The 20148-nt window shown below is 53.6% G+C and overlaps 2 protein-coding genes and 1 pseudogene across 7 annotated transcripts in view; 2 read left to right on the top strand and 1 right to left on the bottom strand.

Moving 5' to 3' along the window:
* Tspear (thrombospondin type laminin G domain and EAR repeats) overlaps positions 1–13775 on the bottom strand; it is a 205471-nt gene extending 191696 nt beyond the window's left edge. The window contains exon 1 of the mRNA XM_021174552.2: positions 13691–13775. Coding sequence (XP_021030211.1) covers positions 13691–13775 — 85 coding nt within the window. The remainder of the gene's footprint in view (positions 1–13690) is intronic.
* On the top strand, positions 1215–10621 carry LOC110303472 (uncharacterized). 6 transcript variants are annotated; one of them, XM_085843359.1, is made up of 3 exons: positions 1215–1371; positions 1675–1712; positions 10004–10621. In XM_085843359.1, exons 1-3 carry the CDS (start codon positions 1215–1217, stop codon positions 10619–10621), a joined length of 813 nt encoding a protein of 270 aa, XP_085699485.1. The 6 variants fall into 6 exon arrangements, with proteins under 6 accessions (XP_085699485.1, XP_085699486.1, XP_085699489.1 ...); XM_085843360.1 differs by having other exon boundaries at positions 1215–1712; positions 10004–10027; positions 10409–10621; XM_085843363.1 differs by lacking the exon at positions 10004–10621 and having other exon boundaries at positions 1215–1547; positions 1647–1922.
* A 5473-nt stretch (positions 13776–19248) lies between the features above and the next one.
* Positions 19249–19766, top strand: LOC110302707 (alpha-ketoglutarate dehydrogenase component 4-like; annotated as a pseudogene).
* The last annotated feature ends 382 nt before the right edge of the window (positions 19767–20148 follow it).

The raw sequence follows: 20148 nt of genomic DNA, 5'->3' as shown, positions 1-20148 counted from the left end.
CTTAACTCTGCTTCATGTTCAAAATGTTCCACAACCTTCCAAAATATAGCACCCCTAGATGAGGATGAAGAGTTCAAACCATGAGCTAGTGAGAAATATTGTGCATTCAAGCCATAACGCTGGATCTTCTCCAAGTTCTCAGACAGATCCTAGCTTGATCATCCAGGGTCCCAGGGTCACAATCAAAAGGCTCTACAACATCTTAAACACAACTCAGGTTCCAAAAGAAAGCCTCCTGCATCTGAGAACACAGCCAAGCTTGCAACAACCTCCTTCCTTGTTCTGCCTGTCTGTCAACCTGGGTCCTCTTGCTGTAGGTAGAAGTAGCCAATTCTGCAGAGCAAATTCCGAGATCTCCTGCCTGCCTTATCTGCTACACAGCCCAGCCCCCTAGTGACAGTTCCCCTGTCCTACCCTAAGGAATTCTATCAGACTTTTTCCCTCTAGATGCCTAGAATTCTATGGGTGGGGCTAAAAGTCATCTCTCTTTGAGTGATGGGTGTCCTGACTTAACCCCATTCCTCTGGAGGGGACTTATTATTAGACTGCCTTTCTAGTCTGTTATATCTTGAGAGAATAATGACAGGAACACAAGACATGATTATCCGCACCCTGAGCTGCCTGACATAGGCCTAGCTGTAAGCTTTTGTTTGTGCCTCAGTTTCCCCATGTGGGAATAATGAAATCATCTCTCTTCCAAGGTCACAGGGGTTAGTTGACTTAGTGCCTATAGACTCACTTAGAACAATCCCTAAACCAAAGCTAGAACTATTATTAAAGGCACTGTTGATACAGAAAATAAACACAGCTCTCTGACTGACATCCCCAAATAAAGAGAACACAAAATAAGGTTAAAATATACTGATGACTCAATTAAGGACTAAAGCCAGGAGCCAGAGCCAGAGGCCTCAAAGAGAAGACTGACCCTTCCTGGAAAAGAAATGACACACCCCTGCCTTGTCCCATGCAGCCCTGGCAGACCTATCAGCTCTAGCTTTGCAGAGTTCTGTGAGTGAGCAGAGCTACAGGCCACACCCACTTGATTGACAGGTGTCTCAGAACTACATCAACACCAACAGGGAACTGTAGCTGGGACAACACAAACACACACACACCCTTGAGAGATATATAAGAGGCATGGGGCACCTCATTCCCTCACTCCCCTGTTCACTCACTCTCTCATTCTCATCTTACCTTCTGCCCTCCAATCAGCCATGGCTGCCTCCACCATGTCTGTCTGCTCTGAAGCCTGCACTGAGTCCTCCTGGCAGGTAGAGGACTGCCCAGAGAGCTGCTGTGAGCCCTGCTGCTGTGCCCCCACCTGCTGCCAATCCAGCTGCTGCCAGCCAAGCTGCTGTGTCCCCAGCTGCTGTGCCCCAGCCCCCTGCCTGACCCTTGTCTGCACTCCAGTGAGCTGTGTGTCCAGCCCCTGCTGCCAATCCTCCTGCTGCACACCCTCATGCTGCCAGCAGTCTAGCTGCCAGCCAGCTTGCTGCACATGCTCCCCCTGCCAGCAGCCCTGCTGTGTGACCCTTTGCTGCAAGCCTGTCTGCTGCACACCCATCTGCTCTGGACCATGCTGCCAGCAGTCTAGCTGTCAGTCCTCATGCTGTCAATCCCCCTGCTGTGTGCCTGTCTGCTGCAAGCCTGTCTGCTGCACACCCATCTGCTCTGGCTCCTCCTCCTGCTGCCAGCCCTCCTGCTGTGCTCCTGTCTGCTGCAAGCCTGTGTGCTGCAAGCCCTGCTCCAGCCTGTCCCTGCTGTGTCGCCCTGTGTGCAGACCTGCCTGCTGTGTGCCCACCTCCTCCTGCTGTACCTCCTCCTGCCAGCCCAGCTGCTGCCGCCCAACCTCCTCTGTGTCCCTGCTGTGCCACCCTGCTTGCTCCAGACAGGCTTCCTGTGGACAAAAGTCCAGCTGCTGATGGATCTACCCCTGGGGATCCCTCACTTCTCCCCTAGTCCCTGAGCTGCCTCAGGTGCCAGCCCTGCCTTAGCTTGAGTCTTCCATCAAACAACAGAGTATCCTGTCTTGCTCTCTGCCATTACCCAGCCTGGTTGAGGTCCTGGTCATAAGCCTGGGAAACCTACTCTACTGTCCTGGCTTCAGTGGGCTTCTTGGTGGGAAACTGTCAGGTACCCTCTAGCCAGAAGCCTCCTCAAAACTCTAATAATAAACACTTTGACCTCAACCATGCCTCTGTCTTCCTCTCTGAATTCTAATGGAACCAGCATCAGGTCCTGATGGGAGGCCAGGAAGCAGTGCATCCTGGGCTGTCACCTTCCCCAGCTTGTCCTGGGCCACCAGTCACACACCTGTGATAGAGGGTCTCAATCACAGGCAGCCCCTGCCCACCTGTCTAGGCCAGCCTCTTTCCCAGGAGCCACTTGGCAAAGTCAAGCAGTGACCGTGTGTCTGATACCAAAGGTCTGGTACCTACCAGGCATTCCCCGGAAGGACCATTGGGTGAAGCTGCTAAGAACCTAGTTCCTCAGAAGAGAAAGCAGGCTTGGTCCCTCACAAGGGAAAGCAGGCAGCCCTCGCCACGCTAGGAAATGTTTGCCTTTATAAGAGTTGCCATGGTCATGGTGTCTCTTCATTGCAATGAAACCCTAACTAAGACATAGGAGTAAGTTATCAGTCTGTGGCAGGTGTTGGTGGTGATGTATAACTTGATCCTCAGGCAGCAGGACACTGTGTTCCACACTGGGCATAGCTAAAGCATAGGAGACCTCAGAGCCCACCCCACACAGTGACACACTTCCTCCAACAAGGCCACCCTATATGGGCCAAGCATATTCAAACTTGTCAGTCCATGGGGGCCATTCCTATTCAAACCACCACAGACAAAAAGTAAAACAATTCCCTGTGGACTTGGCAGAGTGCATTGGGAACATATGCGCATGTGGGGCTATTAAAGCTACATCAGAAAAACCTGGCCTGAGAGCTTGTTAAACATACCAGACTGAGAAAGGGTGCACTACCCTCAGATCACTGCACGGAGAGGTCACCTGGTAATCACCCATCCACCTATCATTTAATCATTCCATGTGTGTCAAGGGACTGACAGGAGAAAGCTCTACTGTCCCTGAGGCTTCAGCTTCTTAGTCCCCTCAGCTGATGTGATCCATCCAAATTGTTGTCCGTCCATCCATCCATTTATCCGCCTGTCCCTGTATCTTACATTTGGGGTTTTTACCTCCCTGCTGTGGCTCAAAATGCCTCCAGCAGCTCTCTCCAGGTTTCCTGACATCATATCTAACCACCTCAGTGGCTCTGCCTCTGCCTTCTGGGACTGTTTGAACACCTCAAGGTTGGCAGAAGCCTCTTCAACCCTATGGAGCCATTCTGTAATATGTGTGCATGTGTGCATGTGTGTGTACACACGTTGCCTGCATGTGCTTGTGTTTGTGGGTGTGCATTACTGTGCATTGCGTAATGTGTGGTCTGGTGGTTAACATTGTTACTAAGACCTTTAGAGTTCATCTTACCATCTCTGTGACTGAAACGCCTGACACAGACAGCTGAAGGGAGGAAGAACTGTGTCAGAAGGCTCAGCCCACTGTGGTAGGGAAGGCAAGTGGGCAGTGCAGTTCACAGCAGTAGGAACATGTGGCACATGGCAGAGGCTGTTCATATCATGACCAGGAAGATGAGACCAGCCACAACCAACACCCCCCCCCCTTATACTTCTGTCATCTATGTTTCCTTCCAAACTCTCCAGAACACCCCAAAATAACACCACCATCCAAGAACCAAGCCTTCAAACCATAAGCCTGAGGCACACACTTCAGATTCCTATTTGAGCCACAACTGCCATGTGGTTAACGCAAACAACAGTGGCCCTGGCAAACCCTGAGAAACACTTGGCATGTCTCATCTGCACATAATACCTCCCTTTAAAGAAGAGGCAGAGGTCTGCGGGGCAGGATTTGGACACACAGTGCAGGCAGGATGCAGAACTGGGAGTTTGGGGACAGAAGGGAATCAGACTAGCTCTCAGAAGAAGTCCATGTGCCAACTGACCGCTAAAAGAGAAAGTGGCCTCAGAGGAGAAAGAGAAGCTACAGGGTACCATGACAGTGCAGTAAGAATCCTGAGGTGGGGACCACCTAGATGGGCTGGGGTCATCACTTGTCCACACACTGGTCCTTGATGGGAGCTAGAGAGCTCTCACTTTGGAAGGAAGCAATGTGGGCACATTAAAAACAAAAAGATATAAGCCCCGCCCTCCCCAGGAGTCAGAGACCTCCTGCCTCTGAAGAATTGTGCTCAACAGTTCAAGGCCCACAGCAGCCCTGACTCCTCATCTGTGCTGACCCGCTTCCTCATCTGAGTTAACAGTGGCTTCTCTGCCCATGATGCCAGCAACAGCACTGAGAGCTAGGCAGCCTACACCAGGGAGGAAACTGCCCAGGGGAGGAGTCCACTGCCCCAGGGGAGGAGTCCACTGCCCCGGGGAGGAGTCAACTGCCCCGGGGAGGAGCTCACTGCCCCAGGGAGGAGCTCACTGCCCCAGGGAGGAGTCCACTGACCCAGGGAGGAGCTCACTGCCCCAGGGAGGAGCTCACTGCCCCAGGGAGGAGTCCACTGACCCAGGGAGGAGCTCACTGCCCCAGGGAGGAGCTCACTGCCCCAGGGAGGAGTCCACTGCCCCAGGGAGGAGTCCACTGCCCCAGGGAGGAGCTCACTGCCCCAGGGAGGAGCTCACTGCCCCAGGGAGGAGTCCACTGCCCCAGGGAGGAGTCCACTGCCCCAGGGAGGAGCTCACTGCCCCAGGGAGGAGCTCACTGCCCCAGGGAGGAGTCCACTGCCCCAGGGAGGAGCTCACTGCCCCAGGGAGGAGCTCACTGACCCAGGGAGGAGTCCACTGCCCCAGGGAGGAGCTCACTGCCCCAGGGAGGAGCTCACTGACCCAGGGAGGAGTCCACTGACCCAGGGAGGAGCTCACTGACCCAGGGAGGAGTCCACTGACCCAGGGAGGAGTCCACTGACCCAGGGAAGAGCTCACTGCCCCAGGGAGGAGCTCACTGCCCCAGGGAGGAGTCCACTGACCCAGGGAGGAGCTCACTGCCCCAGGGAGGAGCTCACTGACCCAGGGAGGAGTCCACTGCCCCAGGGAGGAGCTCACTGCCCCAGAGAGGAGCTCACTGCCCCAGAGAGGAGCTCACTGCCCCAGGGAGGAGCTCACTGCCCCAGGGAGGAGTCCACTGCCCCAGGGAGGAGCTCACTGCCCCAGGGAGGAGTCCACTGCCCCAGGGAGGAGTCTACTGCCCCAGGGAGGAGTCCACTGCCCCAGGGAGGAGTCCACTGCCCCAGGGAGGAGATCACTGCCCCAGGGAGGAGCTCACTGCCCCAGGGAGGAGTCCACTGCCCCAGGGAGGAGTCCACTGCCCCAGGGAGGAGCTCACTGCCCCAGGGAGGAGTCCACTGCCCCAGGGAGGAGCTCACTGCCCCAGGGAGGAGTCCACTGCCCCAGGGAGGAGCTCACTGCCCCAGGGAGGAGTCCACTGACCCAGGGAGGAGTCCACTGACCCAGGGAGGAGCTCACTGCCCCAGGGAGGAGCTCACTGCCCCAGGGAGGAGCTCACTGCCCCAGGGAGGAGCTCACTGCCCCAGGGAGGAGCTCACTGCCCCAGGGAGGAGCTCACTGCCCCAGGGAGGAGCTCACTGCCCCAGGGAGGAGCTCACTGCCCCAGAGAGGAGCTCACTGCCCCAGGGAGGAGCCCACTGACCCAGGGAGGAGCTCACTGCCCCAGGGAGGAGCTCACTGCCCCAGGGAGGAGCTCACTGCCCCAGGGAGGAGTCCACTGACCCAGGGAGGAGCTCACTGCCCCAGAGAGGAGTCCACTGCCCCAGGGAGGAGCTCACTGCCCCAGGGAGGAGCTCACTGCCCCAGAGAGGAGCTCACTGCCCCAGGGAGGAGTCCACTGATCCAAGGAGGAGCTCACTGCCCCAGGGAGGAGCTCACTGCCCCAGAGAGGAGCTCACTGACCCAGGGAGGAGTCCACTGACCCAGGGAGGAGTCCACTGACCCAGGGAGGAGTCCACTGATCCAGGGAGGAGCTCACTGCCCCAGGGAGGAGCTCACTGACCCAGGGAGGAGCTCACTGACCCAGGGAGGAGTCCACTGACCCAGGGAGGAGCTCACTGCCCCAGAGAGGAGCTCACTGCCCCAGAGAGGAGCTCACTGCCCCAGGGAGGAGCTCACTGCCCCAGGGAGGAGTCCACTGCCCCAGGGAGGAGCTCACTGCCCCAGGGAGGAGCTCACTGCCCCAGGGAGGAGTCCACTGCCCCAGGGAGGAGTCCACTGCCCCAGGGAGGAGTCCACTGCCCCAGGGAGGAGCTCACTGCCCCAGGGAGGAGCTCACTGCCCCAGGGAGGAGTCCACTGCCCCAGGGAGGAGTCCACTGCCCCAGGGAGGAGCTCACTGCCCCAGGGAGGAGTCCACTGCCCCAGGGAGGAGTCCACTGCCCCAGGGAGGAGTCCACTGACCCAGGGAGGAGCTCACTGCCCCAGGGAGGAGCTCACTGCCCCAGGGAGGAGCTCACTGCCCCAGGGAGGAGTTCACTGCCCCAGGGAGGAGCTCACTGCCCCAGAGAGGAGCTCACTGCCCCAGGGAGGAGCCCACTGACCCAGGGAGGAGCTCACTGCCCCAGGGAGGAGCTCACTGCCCCAGGGAGGAGTCCACTGACCCAGGGAGGAGCTCACTGCCCCAGAGAGGAGTCCACTGCCCCAGGGAGGAGCTCACTGATCCAAGGAGGAGCTCACTGCCCCAGAGAGGAGCTCACTGCCCCAGGGAGGAGTCCACTGTCCCAGAGAGGAGCTCACTGCCCCAGGAGGAGCTCACTGGCCCCAGGAGGAGCTCACTGCCCCAGGGAGGAGTCCACTGACCCAGGGAGGAGCTCACTGCCCCAGGGAGGAGCTCACTAATCCAGTGTAGACTTGACCTCTGGGTATGACTTTCCCCTCTCCTCTTTGGTCAGTCAGTCTGAGTAAACTGAGAGTTGTCACAATAGAATACAGTCACCCTACCCAACCCCAGCCATAAACAAACACATAAGACTGCAGACGGTTGATTTAGTTGGACTCCGTTGCTGGGATGAAGTGCAGTGGAAGCAGCGTGGGGGAGGGGGTACCCCAGACAGAAAGGCAGGAACTTGTGGGCCTGATGTGGGAAAGAAGTCCTCACCCAGACCAGAGATCTATTTCTCTTTCCTTCAAGAAACTTCAGAATGGCCTGGGAAAGAGCGCTCATTGGCCAACTGCTTCCCTTGTGAGCATGAGTTTGAATCCCAGAACCCATATAAAAATCCCAGGCCCAGGAGAGTTGGAAACAGAAGAATCCCTGGAGCTGGCTGAGCAGCCAACCTTGCCCACTTAGCAAGCTCCAGGCTGGTGAGAGACCCTGGTAATGAAACACACACACACATACACACCCAAGCACACATACATACACACATACACACACACAATACACACATATACACACATGTACACACACACAAATACACACAAGCACACATACATACACACATACACATACACACACACAATACACACATATACACACATGTACACACACAAACACACACAAGCACACATACATACACACACACATATACACACATGTACACACACACAAACACACACAAGCACACATACATACACATATACATATGAGCATACACACACATATATACATATACACACACACATACTAAGGCACCCACAAACACACATACATACACATACAGACATGCATGCACACATCATGCGTAAAACTTCAAAACAACTAATAAATCCTAATTGCCTAGAGTTAATGTGTGTTTCTCTACAGATGGCTGGGACATAGATGTTATAAACAAGAAATGAGCTGTGTTCACTACGGGTCAGGATACATGTGACCTCCAGTTTCACTAGGTTAGCTTGCTTGCTTGTCCCTAAATCTAAGCAGTGCACCCCAAGAATTACTCCAAAATTTCATTAACAAACGGAAGAGAAGAAAAAATAAACTACCTTGTGAATTTTACTTAATTTTTAACATTTGCTTAAATGCTATGCTTTGCTCTGTCTTTAAACCCTGTACACAACAGGGAAAGTTTCAGGACTGGGGTTTGAAGAGAGGCATGCATGCGCACATCTGTGCACACACACACGGACACACACACAGACACACAAAGAAAGCCACAGGATCATACATACAGCCATTATGTAGACAGCTGAGGAGACTCTCTGGGACCACTACTCCCAATGCCCAAATGTCTGAATAATCCATAAACATTGAACTTCCCTCTGGCTCCTCCTGAAGTGCTTTTCTGTGCTGGTGTAGAGATTCAGGCGTTACTCAGCTAGGGGTCTCTAAGATGGAGGCTGGTGACTGAGCTGGCCCCATGGTCTCAGAGGCATCACAAGTCCTTAAATTCAGTCTCAGGCCAGCTCTGTTTCTGGGCCTGACATGAAAAGCAGGCAGTGGTGACAGGCTTCTCCACTCTCGGTGGCCAGGAACGGGGAGGGCTAAGATGGAAAGAAAGAGACCGACGGGAAAATACCCTCTCTTCAGTGGCTGCCTTGGGTCCCACAGCAGACGTCCTTCACAGCACCATCAACTGGGGATCACACTCCTCTGGAGGGACACTTCATATTGAAAACACAGCAGACACGAGGACGGGATCCTACACACATGTGTATAATGACAGAACTCTGGCAGGCCCACAACTCACATGAAGTCACCCACACACATGCGCGCCTCATACAAAACACCACAATTGGAACTGTCAGCCCAGGGTCTGCACATTCTAATCTGGCTTTGGCTGGTTCCCTCAACATCCCCCCATGGACAATGCATGGCAGGTCCCACGGTCCCCGGTGACTAGCATTCCCTACTGCAAGACCTGTCTAGGGTTCCAACACCTCTGTGGAGAAGGTCCTTTAGAGAATCCCTGAACAAATGACCATGGCCAATAAGGTGGGCTCCGCCCATAGCTCCTCACGGGTGCCCTGGGATAGAGCTCTGAAGCCAACACTGAGGGACCATGCAGTGGTTACAAGGAGTCCTCAAGGATGAGGAGAAGCATGTGGGTTCCACAAGTTCAAAGGCAGCTTGGCACACTGACCTCCAGCCTCAGCTTTGTACCGTGTCAAACTTCAGCAGAGCTGCCTATGCCAACAACACACTGTATGCAAAGTATAAAAGCCGAGAGCCAACCCCTCACACTCACACAGACTCACACATTTATAACTCCTCAAACCTAGAGCCAAGCATGGTGACAGCAATGTCAGACGGGGCATCCCTCAATGAAACAGCTGCTTCTTAGGTATGGGCCTGACCCCACCTTTCTTCGCCCTTCATCACCCAAAGCAGGGGTAGCAGTGAGCAGAGGAACAGCCAGCCATTCGCCACTGAGTCTCCAGCCTGAGTATCTCTAACCAGGCCAAACTGAGAGAAGGGGAGCTCCCCACGGTCACTGGAATCAGCTCTGCCCTCTCCAAGGACTTGATGGCAAACTTAAAAGAGAAAGGGGCAGACAAGGCCAACTCAGAGCACTCAGAAATGATTGGACATCCCAGAAGCACAGATCCAATTACCCTGCCAAGGGAGCCCAGATCCACCCCTGGCCAGCACTGTCATCCACCGGGATCCCCTCTCCATTAGGAGAGCTAGCCAAGGTCCCTGGCTCAACACAACACCCAGCCAGGACATTTACAAGCAGGGTAGCATCTTCCTGCACTCTCCAGGAACCAGACCCAAACACTAACAAGGAAAGAGCTGCTGTGAAAAGCTGCCTATGCCAACAACACACTGTATGCAAAGTATAAAAGCCGAGAGCCAACCCCTCACACTCACACAGACTCACACATTCATAACTCCTACCACACCTGCCCGCCATGGCCACCTCCACCATGTCTGTCTGCTCCAGTGACCTGAGCTACAACAGCCGGGTCTGCCTGCCTGGTTCCTGTGATTCTTGTACTGACTCCTGGCAGGTGGATGACTGCCCAGAGAGCTGCTGTGAGCCCAGCTGCTGTGTCCCCAGCTGCTGCCAGCCAAGCTGCTGCCAGTCCAGCTGCTGTGCCCCCAGCTGCTGTGCCCCAGCCCCCTGCCTGACCCTCATCTGCACCCCAGTGAGCTGTGTGTCCAGCCCCTGCTGCCAATCTTCCTGCTGCACACCCTCATGCTGCCAGCAGTCTAGCTGCCAGCCAGCTTGCTGCACATGCTCCCCCTGCCAGCAGCCCTGCTGTGTGACCCTTTGCTGCAAGCCTGTCTGCTGCACACCCATCTGCTCTGGACCATGCTGCCAGCAGTCTAGCTGCCAGTCCTCATGCTGTCAATCCCCCTGCTGTGTGCCTGTCTGCTGCAAGCCTGTCTGCTGCACACCCATCTGCTCTGGCTCCTCCTCCTGCTGCCAGCCCTCCTGCTGTGCTCCTGTCTGCTGCAAGCCCTGCTCCAGCCTGTCCCTGCTGTGTCGCCCTGTGTGCAGACCTGCCTGCTGTGTGCCCACCTCCTCCTGCTGTACCTCCTCCTGCCAGCCCAGCTGCTGCCGCCCAACCTCCTCTGTGTCCCTGCTATGCCGCCCTGCCTGCTCCAGACAGGCCTGCTGTGGACAGAAGTCCAGCTGCTGATGGGCTTATCCTGCTAGGGTCCGGAAGCTCAGCTCTTTCCTTGCCTCACAATGACCTGCAAGGGATGTATCCGTTTTGGCACCAGCATAGCATGACAGCTCCCCAGTGTCACACCCCAACATCTGGTGCCCACCCCCACCCCCACCTGCAGCTTCCTGTAATGCCTGCTAGCTCCCACTTTCCCAGAACACCTCTGCTTTCCCCAATGCACATCTGACCCTGCAATTAATAAACCTCTCTTCCTGACCTTTGAGCATCTTCCTCTTCCTGCCTCAGCCCCCCACCTGCAGCTTCCCCAGGGGACTGTGGCTTGTAACTGGCAGCTGGATTAGTCCCTGGCAAGAGAGCCCCGCCTCCTCAAGTCTTGCTGTCTCTGGTTGATTGGGATTGTTCAGGGACAGTACGAGAGGGCCAGCAGGGGGTTGACACATACAAAGCACAGTGCCTCCTGAACAGGCCTCTGTACTGCTTTGTTCTGATGTCCCAACCTGTAGATCTGTGACCTCATGAAGAATACAGCCTGGTGGTGGGGAGAGAGTATCAAGGAGCAAGAAGCCAAAAGGCAGGGGCTTCTTAATCCACCCTCTGAGGTCTGGGGCTGAACCTGCTCTCTCTCTCTCTCTCTCTCTCTCTCTCTCTCTCTCTCTCTCTCTCTCTCTCTCTCTCTCTCCCTCCCTCCCTCCCAGGTCAATTTGGATGTCCCGCATCTTCAGAGCCCCAAGCATGACATGCCCTCTGGACCACAGCCACATTCTAGACTGCTGTCCTTCTCCACCCTCACACCAGGGTCCTCTGAGCTCCGAGCTGAGCCCTATTCTGCCCATGCAAGGGTGAGGGCAAGCAGGCTGTAAACCCAAGAAGCTGAGAAACCTAACAGCCTAGGAGGCCCCAGGGATCTCTAACCCTCAACAGGCTTGGACCAGGCCCAGTGGGGAGAGGGCCCCCTGGGAACTCTGCCCCTGGCTACACACCAAGCCCTCTTGCCTTCTATAACGCTTGAAGACAGGTGGTACCCTGCCTCTGCCTCCGACTCTCCTGAGGACCCTTCTATTAAAGAGAGGGCAGAGAAGTCAGTTCCATCTAGGAACCATAACAGGACTGGGAGTTCAATCACCTGGTATCTGCAATGCCCCGTCTATGACAGAACCCCTACCACAGACTATACAGTATCTGAGACCAGTGACCGGGGCACCCTGAACTCCATGCTGCTAGCCACCTGCTAGAAAATGAAGCCATGGGCCCTTCTCAGAAAGTCCCCAGAACACAGACTACTAGACCCCCACAGGGACAGGTATGTGGATAGTGACTGGAGATATTGCCTACCAGCCCCCCATCTTGTCACCTCATTTGCAAGTGAAGCGCCAGGAAACACCTGACAAGGACTCCTCCTTGTCTAAAGCCAACTGTAACAGGTGTGAATGCTCATGCGGGAAGGAAGCTTCCTTCCCTCCGGTTTCCCGCCTGCTGTGACCTGCACATGGACCACCAGTCCCAGCTGGCCCCGTGGCCACAGATATGAGTCCAGGCAGTCCAGATCTTCCGTCTTCCCATCTGCTGGGCAGGACAGCCCGGACCAGGGGAAGGCAGAACGGAGGGCACACCTGTGTCCCGCATCAAAGTTCAGGGCTGGTCAATGCTCAACCCAGAGTAGAACCAGAGGGACTTAAAACTGGGCCAACCCTCACTGGCCTCCCAAGCCTCTTATCATATAGCTCTATAATGTCAGCCTGACTTTTATGTTTCCTCCCTGGTTCACCATATTCATAACTAGGTCACCTTTTAACTATTCGAAACGCACCTTCAGGGGAGAGGGGGCGGGCTTTATAAATAACCTTTATTATCACTCTTCAGGTCGGCTGTGTTCCCCGGGCTCCTGGAACAGGAAAGCACACGTTCATGATTCATCCCAGGCCCTGAAGCATGGCCGTCCTCACGACTCCCAGCCAGGCCTGCACGGGGTCCTTCAGGGGTTCATTTACAAGCTCACCTCACAATGCAAGGTGGCCCTGCCTGGGGAGGGGGGGAGCACACAGATGCCATCACTTGCAGCCAAGGGATTTGTGTGGTGACAACAGACTTAGAAGCTCCACCTTCAAAGCTGTCACTGCAGGTGTGGCTGGAGAACACGGGAAGAGGGGCAGGGGCTTCTCTTCTGCCTCAGATCCCCACAGGTGGCACTGTATCGGCCCCAGGGCCTTCTCACCCACAGCCCTCGGTGTACTGGTTGCTGGAACTTACAGCCAGTCACTTCTAGGTAGTTAGGTTATAAACTGCATGCAGCAGCGCAGGGTCACCCCTTGCCGTGTCACAGAGAGCAACAGCCCAGTACGGGAAGGAGCCTCACTCCTCCTGACAACCCAGCAGAAGGTGTGCACTGAGAACACAGCCACCTGTCACACCAGTACCTCTGTCCCTGGGATCCCCACCACCAACTTGCAGGTCCAGCTACCAGATCCAACTGCCCTGTGTCTTTATCCCATTAATTGTGACTTGATCGTTAGAATCTCTTGCTGGGAACCCTAGGGCAGGATGTCACTGGTGTTCCCAGTGGCCTAAGAAGAGAAGGAGGCCTGTAGTTGGCCCACCTCGAGGAGCTCCAGGCTAAACCCAGGTGTGGGTTGTGGGTGTGTTTGGGGCTGGGCCTGTGTTTTCTCCTTCAACTGGGGACAGAGCCAGGCCCGTGGCGGCCCAGAGCTTTGCTAAGTGCAGGTTGGATAGCTCATCCCGATGCCAGGAGCCCGAGGGCCGGGGACTTCATTCCTGAAGCAGGTGCCTGGCCTTCCCCGGCAGTCTAGCAGGTAAGTACTTGCGAAGCCTCGATGGCTGCTGTTAGCGCTTTGAAACTTGAAACCCCTCCCACCTCTAGGAGCTTAGAGAAACCTTTTATTGTGACTGCCTGTGCTGCCCCTCTATTGTATCTCCCCTGTCCCCCATAACTGTCCAGGTCTCTAGGAGGACAGCATCTTACCACACTCAAGTGACCTGGTGTCAGGAGGTGGCATGTCAAACCCCACTTTTCTCCAACTCCACACAAGATGCCCTACCCATGTCCCCATGTGGTCACCTTACCTGTGCAGGGCTCCCAGGGCCGGGCACCACAGCTGGGGGTACCCAGAAACAAGAGCACCGCACACAACATCAGCAGCGCAGACATGAGGGGCTCGGGTCCCAAGATCCATCCAGGGGTTCCACACGCCTGCAGAGAGGCAGCCACTCTTAATTCCCTGCGAGGGGCAGTCTGGACCCCAGGTGGTCACTGTGATGAGCCCATGTTTGTATCTGCAAGAGGACAGAGGTGGTCCTGGCAGTAATGACAGCCCCTAGCTGTTCTGCAGTAGCAAAAGGCGGGTGGCCCTGGCAGACTGAAGCGTCAGCTGCAGGCAAGGGCTTATCTCTCTGCTTCCCTGCTGGGCTTGGGTCCCGCGCGCAGGTGACAATGGTATCAATCTTCAGGACTGGGATTAGTCATTGGCAAAGCTCACCCTCCTGAAGGAGAGACAGAAATAGATCCTTCAGCGGAGCACTGAGAACAAACCAGAAAAACTTAGAAAACCAGTTTTTCCTGGGTGCAGATGACGACGGCGGCGTGCTGCTGTGCAGGACTCGGTGCAGGTGACCTTGGCAGACCTGCAGCTACCGATAGGGACAGGTGCTCTGTCGGTCCACCTCCCGCTCTCCTCTCTTGGGGATTCCCAGACAGGGCTCTTGTTCTCAGCTGGGGCGAGTGTTCCCCGAGGTTCCACCACGCAGCAAGGGGTCAGCCTTAGGTCCAGCAGGTCAGATCCTCTGTTCTGTGCTGAGATAAGGATCAGTCTTAGAGGAGGTGGTGACAGAGGAAGGTCTCCTGCCCTGCCGGGTCCCACACCGTCCCCAGGAGGGCTGGCTTTGAGGAGGGCTTTTTATCTGGTGCCCAGCCCTCGGAGGGTGTGTGGGTTTGTCAACTGTTGGCTTCAGGAATTCCCCTGTGGGGGGAGCCATCCTTAAAGCTGTTCCAGAGGAAAGGGTTTAAGAGTGGCCGCGCAGAGAGTGCATTGCCCGTGTGCTCAATTCCCTGAGGGATGCTTCCGACTCAACAGGACCCCCTTTCACAAGCCCCTGAGACACACAGCCCCCCCGCCCGAATGTCCCAGCTCAGAACTTAGGCAGAGCCTGACACTGTGGGTGTTTGTTTGCAAATGGCAGACCATTTTGTATGTATGGGGAGGGTGGGGGTGGCAAGAGGGTGGGTACCGCAAAACAGAGAAGGAGAGAGGACAAAGATGGATGGAGAAGAGAAAAGAGTTAGGGGGAAAGGCCCAGCTCAGGGGCCTGGCAATGTTTGACTCAGTGGGTGTTTGTGAGCTCAAGACCCTGTGATTAGAGAGAGACAGAGAGGCAAGAGACCATAAGAGAGGGAACAGACAAGAACAGATAGACCTGGAGGGACGAGATGGGGTGGGGGATGGGAGGGGAAAAGAGAGAGGTGGGAGGGTAGTACAGGGATGGAAGAGGAAGAAGGGATGGATGATCTGCAGAGTGCTGGAGGGTCTCTGTGTAGGGGACATGTATTCAAGCCTTCCCTTCTCCTTGGAAACCCTGATCTGCCATTTATGTCCTGGTGAGGAGGCTTGTGGGCTTGTGGTGACTAAGATAGCTATAAAGAAATCCTTGAAGAGGCACTTGTTATACATGGCTACCCTCTACCTGGCCCAGGGGAGCTCTTGGGGTAAGTTTCTTCACTCCTGGGCTCAATGCCGCTCCTTCCTGGTGGGACCTATAGAGTAGTGGTGGGGTTTTCTGAGGTTCCTACCCTCATAGATCCGAGCTGCTATTAGCTTATATGGAGCCCACGTCACCGTGACCCTAACCATCAAAGGAAAGATGTGTGGTTCCCCAGGGGAGCAGCAGCCTGATCTGAGGGGGAGAGGGGGGAGGGGAGCAGCCTGGGGGGGGGAGAGCAGCCTAGTCTGGGGGTGGGGGGCAGAGTGGGTGGGGGGAGCAGTCTGGTCTGAGGGGGGAAGGGGAAGGGGAGGGGGAGGGGAACAGCCTCATCTGTGGGAGGAGGGGAAAGGGGAGGGAGGTCTGGGAGGGGGAGGAGAGCAGCCTGGTCGGAGGGGGGAGGGGGAGACCTGGTCTGAGGGGCGGGAAGGCACTGTCGTGCAGTCTCTTTCCCAGCTGAGGAACACTTTGTTCTACAGCAGGACCCCTCCCAGCCCAGCTGCAGGTAGTGGTGGTAGCCACCAGAGGCACACCCTGGGTGGGGTTTGAGGTGACTTCTGCAGGCTGGGCAGCTAGCACCTGTGCAGGGTCACAGGGTTGCAGGGCTGGTGAGCTCCGTGCAGCCAGCTACCCCCTGACTCCTTTCGTTAAATGAGACAGTATCAGGATTTTTTTTTTTTTGGAACAGCCTGATTTAAGGAATGAAAATTATGCTCCCTTGGGAAAATCCCTCCTTGTTACATTTGCTCTGTTGTGAGCAGCAGGCAAGAGTTCGTTATTGAAGCTATCATGCGAAACCCCCACAGTGGCGACCTCAGAGTGGGAGCTTGACAGTGAGACTCCAACACACCACAGGAATCTCTGTAACTCCACATCTGGAAATTGCGTGACCACAGATGTGACCTGGATTAAGCAGCAGGTCTCAGGCATGCCAGCTGCTAAGCCCTCCTCCGTGACAGAACCCAAGCTTCTGTGTGCAGTCAGAGACACTGGTAGAAGGAAAAACACTCGTGTTTCTTCCCCAATGTGGTTTTTTTTTTTCAGGTTGATTTTGCAATAGAAATTGCTTCTCCTGCATTACATGAAGGAAAGATTCACAGACACTGGCCAAGAGCAACATAAGGGGGTGGGGGAGGCATATATCAGAGATGTCTGTGATCGGCCTGAACCTCACACAGTTTACCCACACCTGAGCTCCTGTTAAAAGATCTCACAGGCAGGAATAGCCCAGCCCAGTCTGGTGGAAAAGAAAACCTCCCAAGAGGTGAAGATATAGCTCAATTGATTGAGCCTAGCCCCCCTACTTCAATCACCAGCACCCCATAAAGCAGATGTAGTGGAGCACTCCTGTAATCCAGATGTAGTGGAGCACTCCTGCAATCCAGATGTTGTGGAGCACTGCTGTAATCTAGGGACTCAGGGAAGTGGAGGATCAGAAGTTCAAGGTCTTCATCAGCTAGCTACACAACATGTTTAAAGCTAGTCCGGGCTATTGGGGACTTTGATGGTCAGGTTGAAAGGAAAGAAAGGGGGCTGGTGAGATGGCTCAGCAGGTAAGAGCACCTGACTGCTCTTCCAAAGGTCCTTAGTTCAAATCCCAGCAACCACATGGTGGCTCACAACCATCTGTAACAAGATCTGACTCCCTCTTCTGGTGTGTCTGAAGACAGCTACAGTGTACATTATATGTAATAAATAAATAAATCTTTAAAAAAAAAAAGAAAGGAAAGAAAGGAGGAAGAGAGAAAAAGAAGGAGGGAGAGAAGGAGAAGGAGGGAGAAAGGGATTGAGGAAGGGAGGATAGGGATATTGGTTGGAACACAGAGCCTCTCTCTGCCTTTCTCCCTCTCCCTGTGACACAGTCTATCTGTGTCAGAGAGATCTGGCCTCTTCAGGAAAAGCAAACCCAGCCTTTCCACTATTCAGCATCCTTTTCTTTAAGATGTAACAGGTCTTGAGATGCAACCTTCACAGTTGCCATGCATGTCTGCTCAGCTCAGTCTTCCCCTGCAGCAAGGAGCCCAATGTGTGGCTCATCTGTTACCGCTCCCAATCTCTACCCACACGTCGTCGCCTCTGCTGTTACCGTCCTGAGGCTTTACATCGCCTCTTCTGTGATGCCTGTTTCCTCTGCCAGCATCATGTTAGCACCGCTTGATAAATACATATGTGCACTAGCTCTCCTTTTCAAAAATTGTACCTACAGGAGCTGAGGAGACAGCTCAATCCACAAAGTGCCTACCTTACAAACATAAAGACTGGAGTCAATCCCCAGAGCCCAGATGAAAAAGGCTGGGTAGAGTAGCCTGGGTACTGTAATCAGCCCTGGGGAGGCAGAGGTAAGCAGACAGATCTCTGGACCTCGCTGGCCAGGCAGCCTTGCTTACTTCCAAGTTCCAGACCAGTTAAAGACCCAGTTTCAAGGTGGCAGAAAGTAAATAGTGCCCAAGGAAGAACAGCCAAAGTTGTCCTTCACATGGACACACACACATGTGTGTGTGTGTGTGTGTATGCACATACACTTACACAAAAATGTGTTTGCAGTCCAGTGTGATGGTGCATGTCTGCAATCCCAGCATGCAGAAAGCTAAGACAGGAGAATTCTAAGTTTAAGGCCAGCATGTACTACAGAATGAGTTGCTAGCCTCAAATAGAGTGAGACTCTCTCAAAAATAAAAACAAGTATTGGCAGCTCTCACCTATATTCTTCTTCATTTGAACTTTAAAAACCATTGTCCCCATAACTGGGTGTAATAGCACACACCTATAGTACAGCTACTTGGGAAACTGAGGCAGGAGGATGGCTTGAACCCAGGAGTTTAAGCGCAGCATGGCCAGACTGGGTCACAAAATAAAAAAAAATTTTTTTAAATCCTATTTAAAACTTCCAAACCAACATTAAGTAGTAAGGAAAGTATTACAGGAATCGGGCTGGGGAGATGGCCCAGCAGATAAATATCTTGCTGTGTAAGCATAAGGCTCTGCATTTAGATCCTTAGTATCGACGTGTGTCTGCATGCCTGAGGTCCCAGCCCTGGGGACATGGAGACAGGAGGATCTTAGGAGCATATGGCCAGCTGGTTTGCCAATATGTGAAGTCATTCAGGGATAATGTTATCATTGTTGTAAACATAATTTATTTGTGTATATGTGGCATCTGTGTGTGTGCATGTATGTGTGTGTATATGTGTATAAACACAGCATGTGTATATGTATGTGTATAGTCTGTATGTATGTGTGGCAGGTATGGTGTGTATGTGTTTGTGTGTATGTCTGTGTACACATATGTGCTTTGCACATGAAATTATATTCTTGCACATATTTAACATTTCATATTCTTGTTTTCTGGTCGTGTTACTTACAGTTTGTCACAACATCATCTAGTGTATTGTGTTTTTTAATACCCAAGTTTCTCCCTAAATGTATATCAAAATTTCTTATACCGATGAGGTTTTACAGAACGCTTACATTTTCTCACTAGACCTGACCCTTTGCCGTTACACGGCTTTTCCTTTCTGGGTTTGGATTAGTACACGTATGCATAGGATTAGGACACGTATGCATATTTTGAGTGTATGAGCTCAGTCTTGCTTTTTTTCCTCCTCCACAGAGCACGCCCTTTTACCAGCACTACCTACACAGCAGTCTATACTACTGCTCTGTGCTGAGCACTGACTTCCGTTTCATTTCTCCTCAGAACTCTGACCGTTAGGTGTTTTCATGACATGCTGTTAGGTGCGTATGCATTTTTGATCGTTATATAACTGCAAATCCCTCTTTCCGTGGAATTCATTGCTCTCCCAGTCCTCTTTCTCAATGAAGCGCCCCACCCCCACCCCCTAGCCAATCAGCTCTGCCTAGGCCTCTTCCCCTCCCAAAGCATCCGGTGTTCCTGTTGCCTGTCTGTGCTTCATATACCAGACACCAACATGCAGATTCCCACCTCACAGCAGTACCTCGGAAGCCCATACACGGGAAAGATGGCTTCTGCGAGCAGGGCCATGCATGTAGTTAAGTCACCTGCTCCCTCAGTAAGGTTCCTTAACAGAAGAGACAATCCTAGGCTGGAGAGATGGCTCAGAGGTTAAAAGCACTGGTTGCTCTTCCAGAGGTCCTGAGTTCAATTCCCAGTAACCACACAGTGGCTCGTAACCACCTGTAATGAGATCTGGTGCCCTGTTCTGATGTACAGGCATAATGAATACTGTATACTAAATAAATAAATCTGAGAAAAGGAGAGAGAGAGAGAGGCTTTGGGGTCTACTGCGACACCCTCCTCTCCTCTGTAATTTCACAGCATTCAAAAGGAAGCATGTCCCGAGATTTCCTGATGCATCAGGGGCCACCAGACGCTGCAGATATAATACAAACATTACCTTGGAAATAAAGAAGGGAACTGATGTCTCAAGAGGAAATAGAATTGACCCAGCGTGGAAGTCTAGAGTGAGCATCCTGGCTGCTGTTTGTCATCAGACAGAAAGATTATCTTTACAATAAAGGACTTCCAAAGTGAGAAATCATATATATTAAACAACCTTATAAATATTCTGTGAGCAGAACCAAGCGTAGAAACCCCAGGTGGTCACTTGTTTCTCCTATTTTATGTATCTTGGTCAGCTTCCCCACAAGCTGACCTGTACACTTATTAAAGTCGACATTTTTAAATGGGGGGAAAAGGCCAATACAAGGGTTGTGGTTTAGGAAGTTGGGAGACACTGACATCACCCTGAAATAGTCCAACATGGTGCATACACCCACCCATTGTGAGGCCCTGGAGGTTTAACAGTGAACCACGTGCCAAATGAGACTGTCATGCTCACCGAATACAA

This window comes from Mus caroli, unplaced genomic scaffold (assembly GCF_978045245.1).
Source record: "Mus caroli unplaced genomic scaffold, Mus_caroli_1 scaffold_9, whole genome shotgun sequence".
Taxonomy (NCBI): Eukaryota; Metazoa; Chordata; class Mammalia; order Rodentia; family Muridae; genus Mus; species Mus caroli.
This window is presented reverse-complemented; position numbering and strand designations above follow the sequence as displayed.

Coding starts and splice junctions, on each gene's coding strand:
- LOC110303472 (XM_085843359.1), top strand. CDS start 1,215: ATGGCTGCCTCCACCATGTCTGTCTGCTCTGAAGCCTGCACTGAGTCC. Junction 1,372..1,674: donor CTGCTGTGTCCCCAGCTGCT/GTGCCCCAGCCC, acceptor CCATCTGCTCTG/GCTCCTCCTCCTGCTGCCAG. Junction 1,713..10,003: donor AGCCCTCCTGCTGTGCTCCT/GTCTGCTGCAAG, acceptor GACTGCCCAGAG/AGCTGCTGTGAGCCCAGCTG.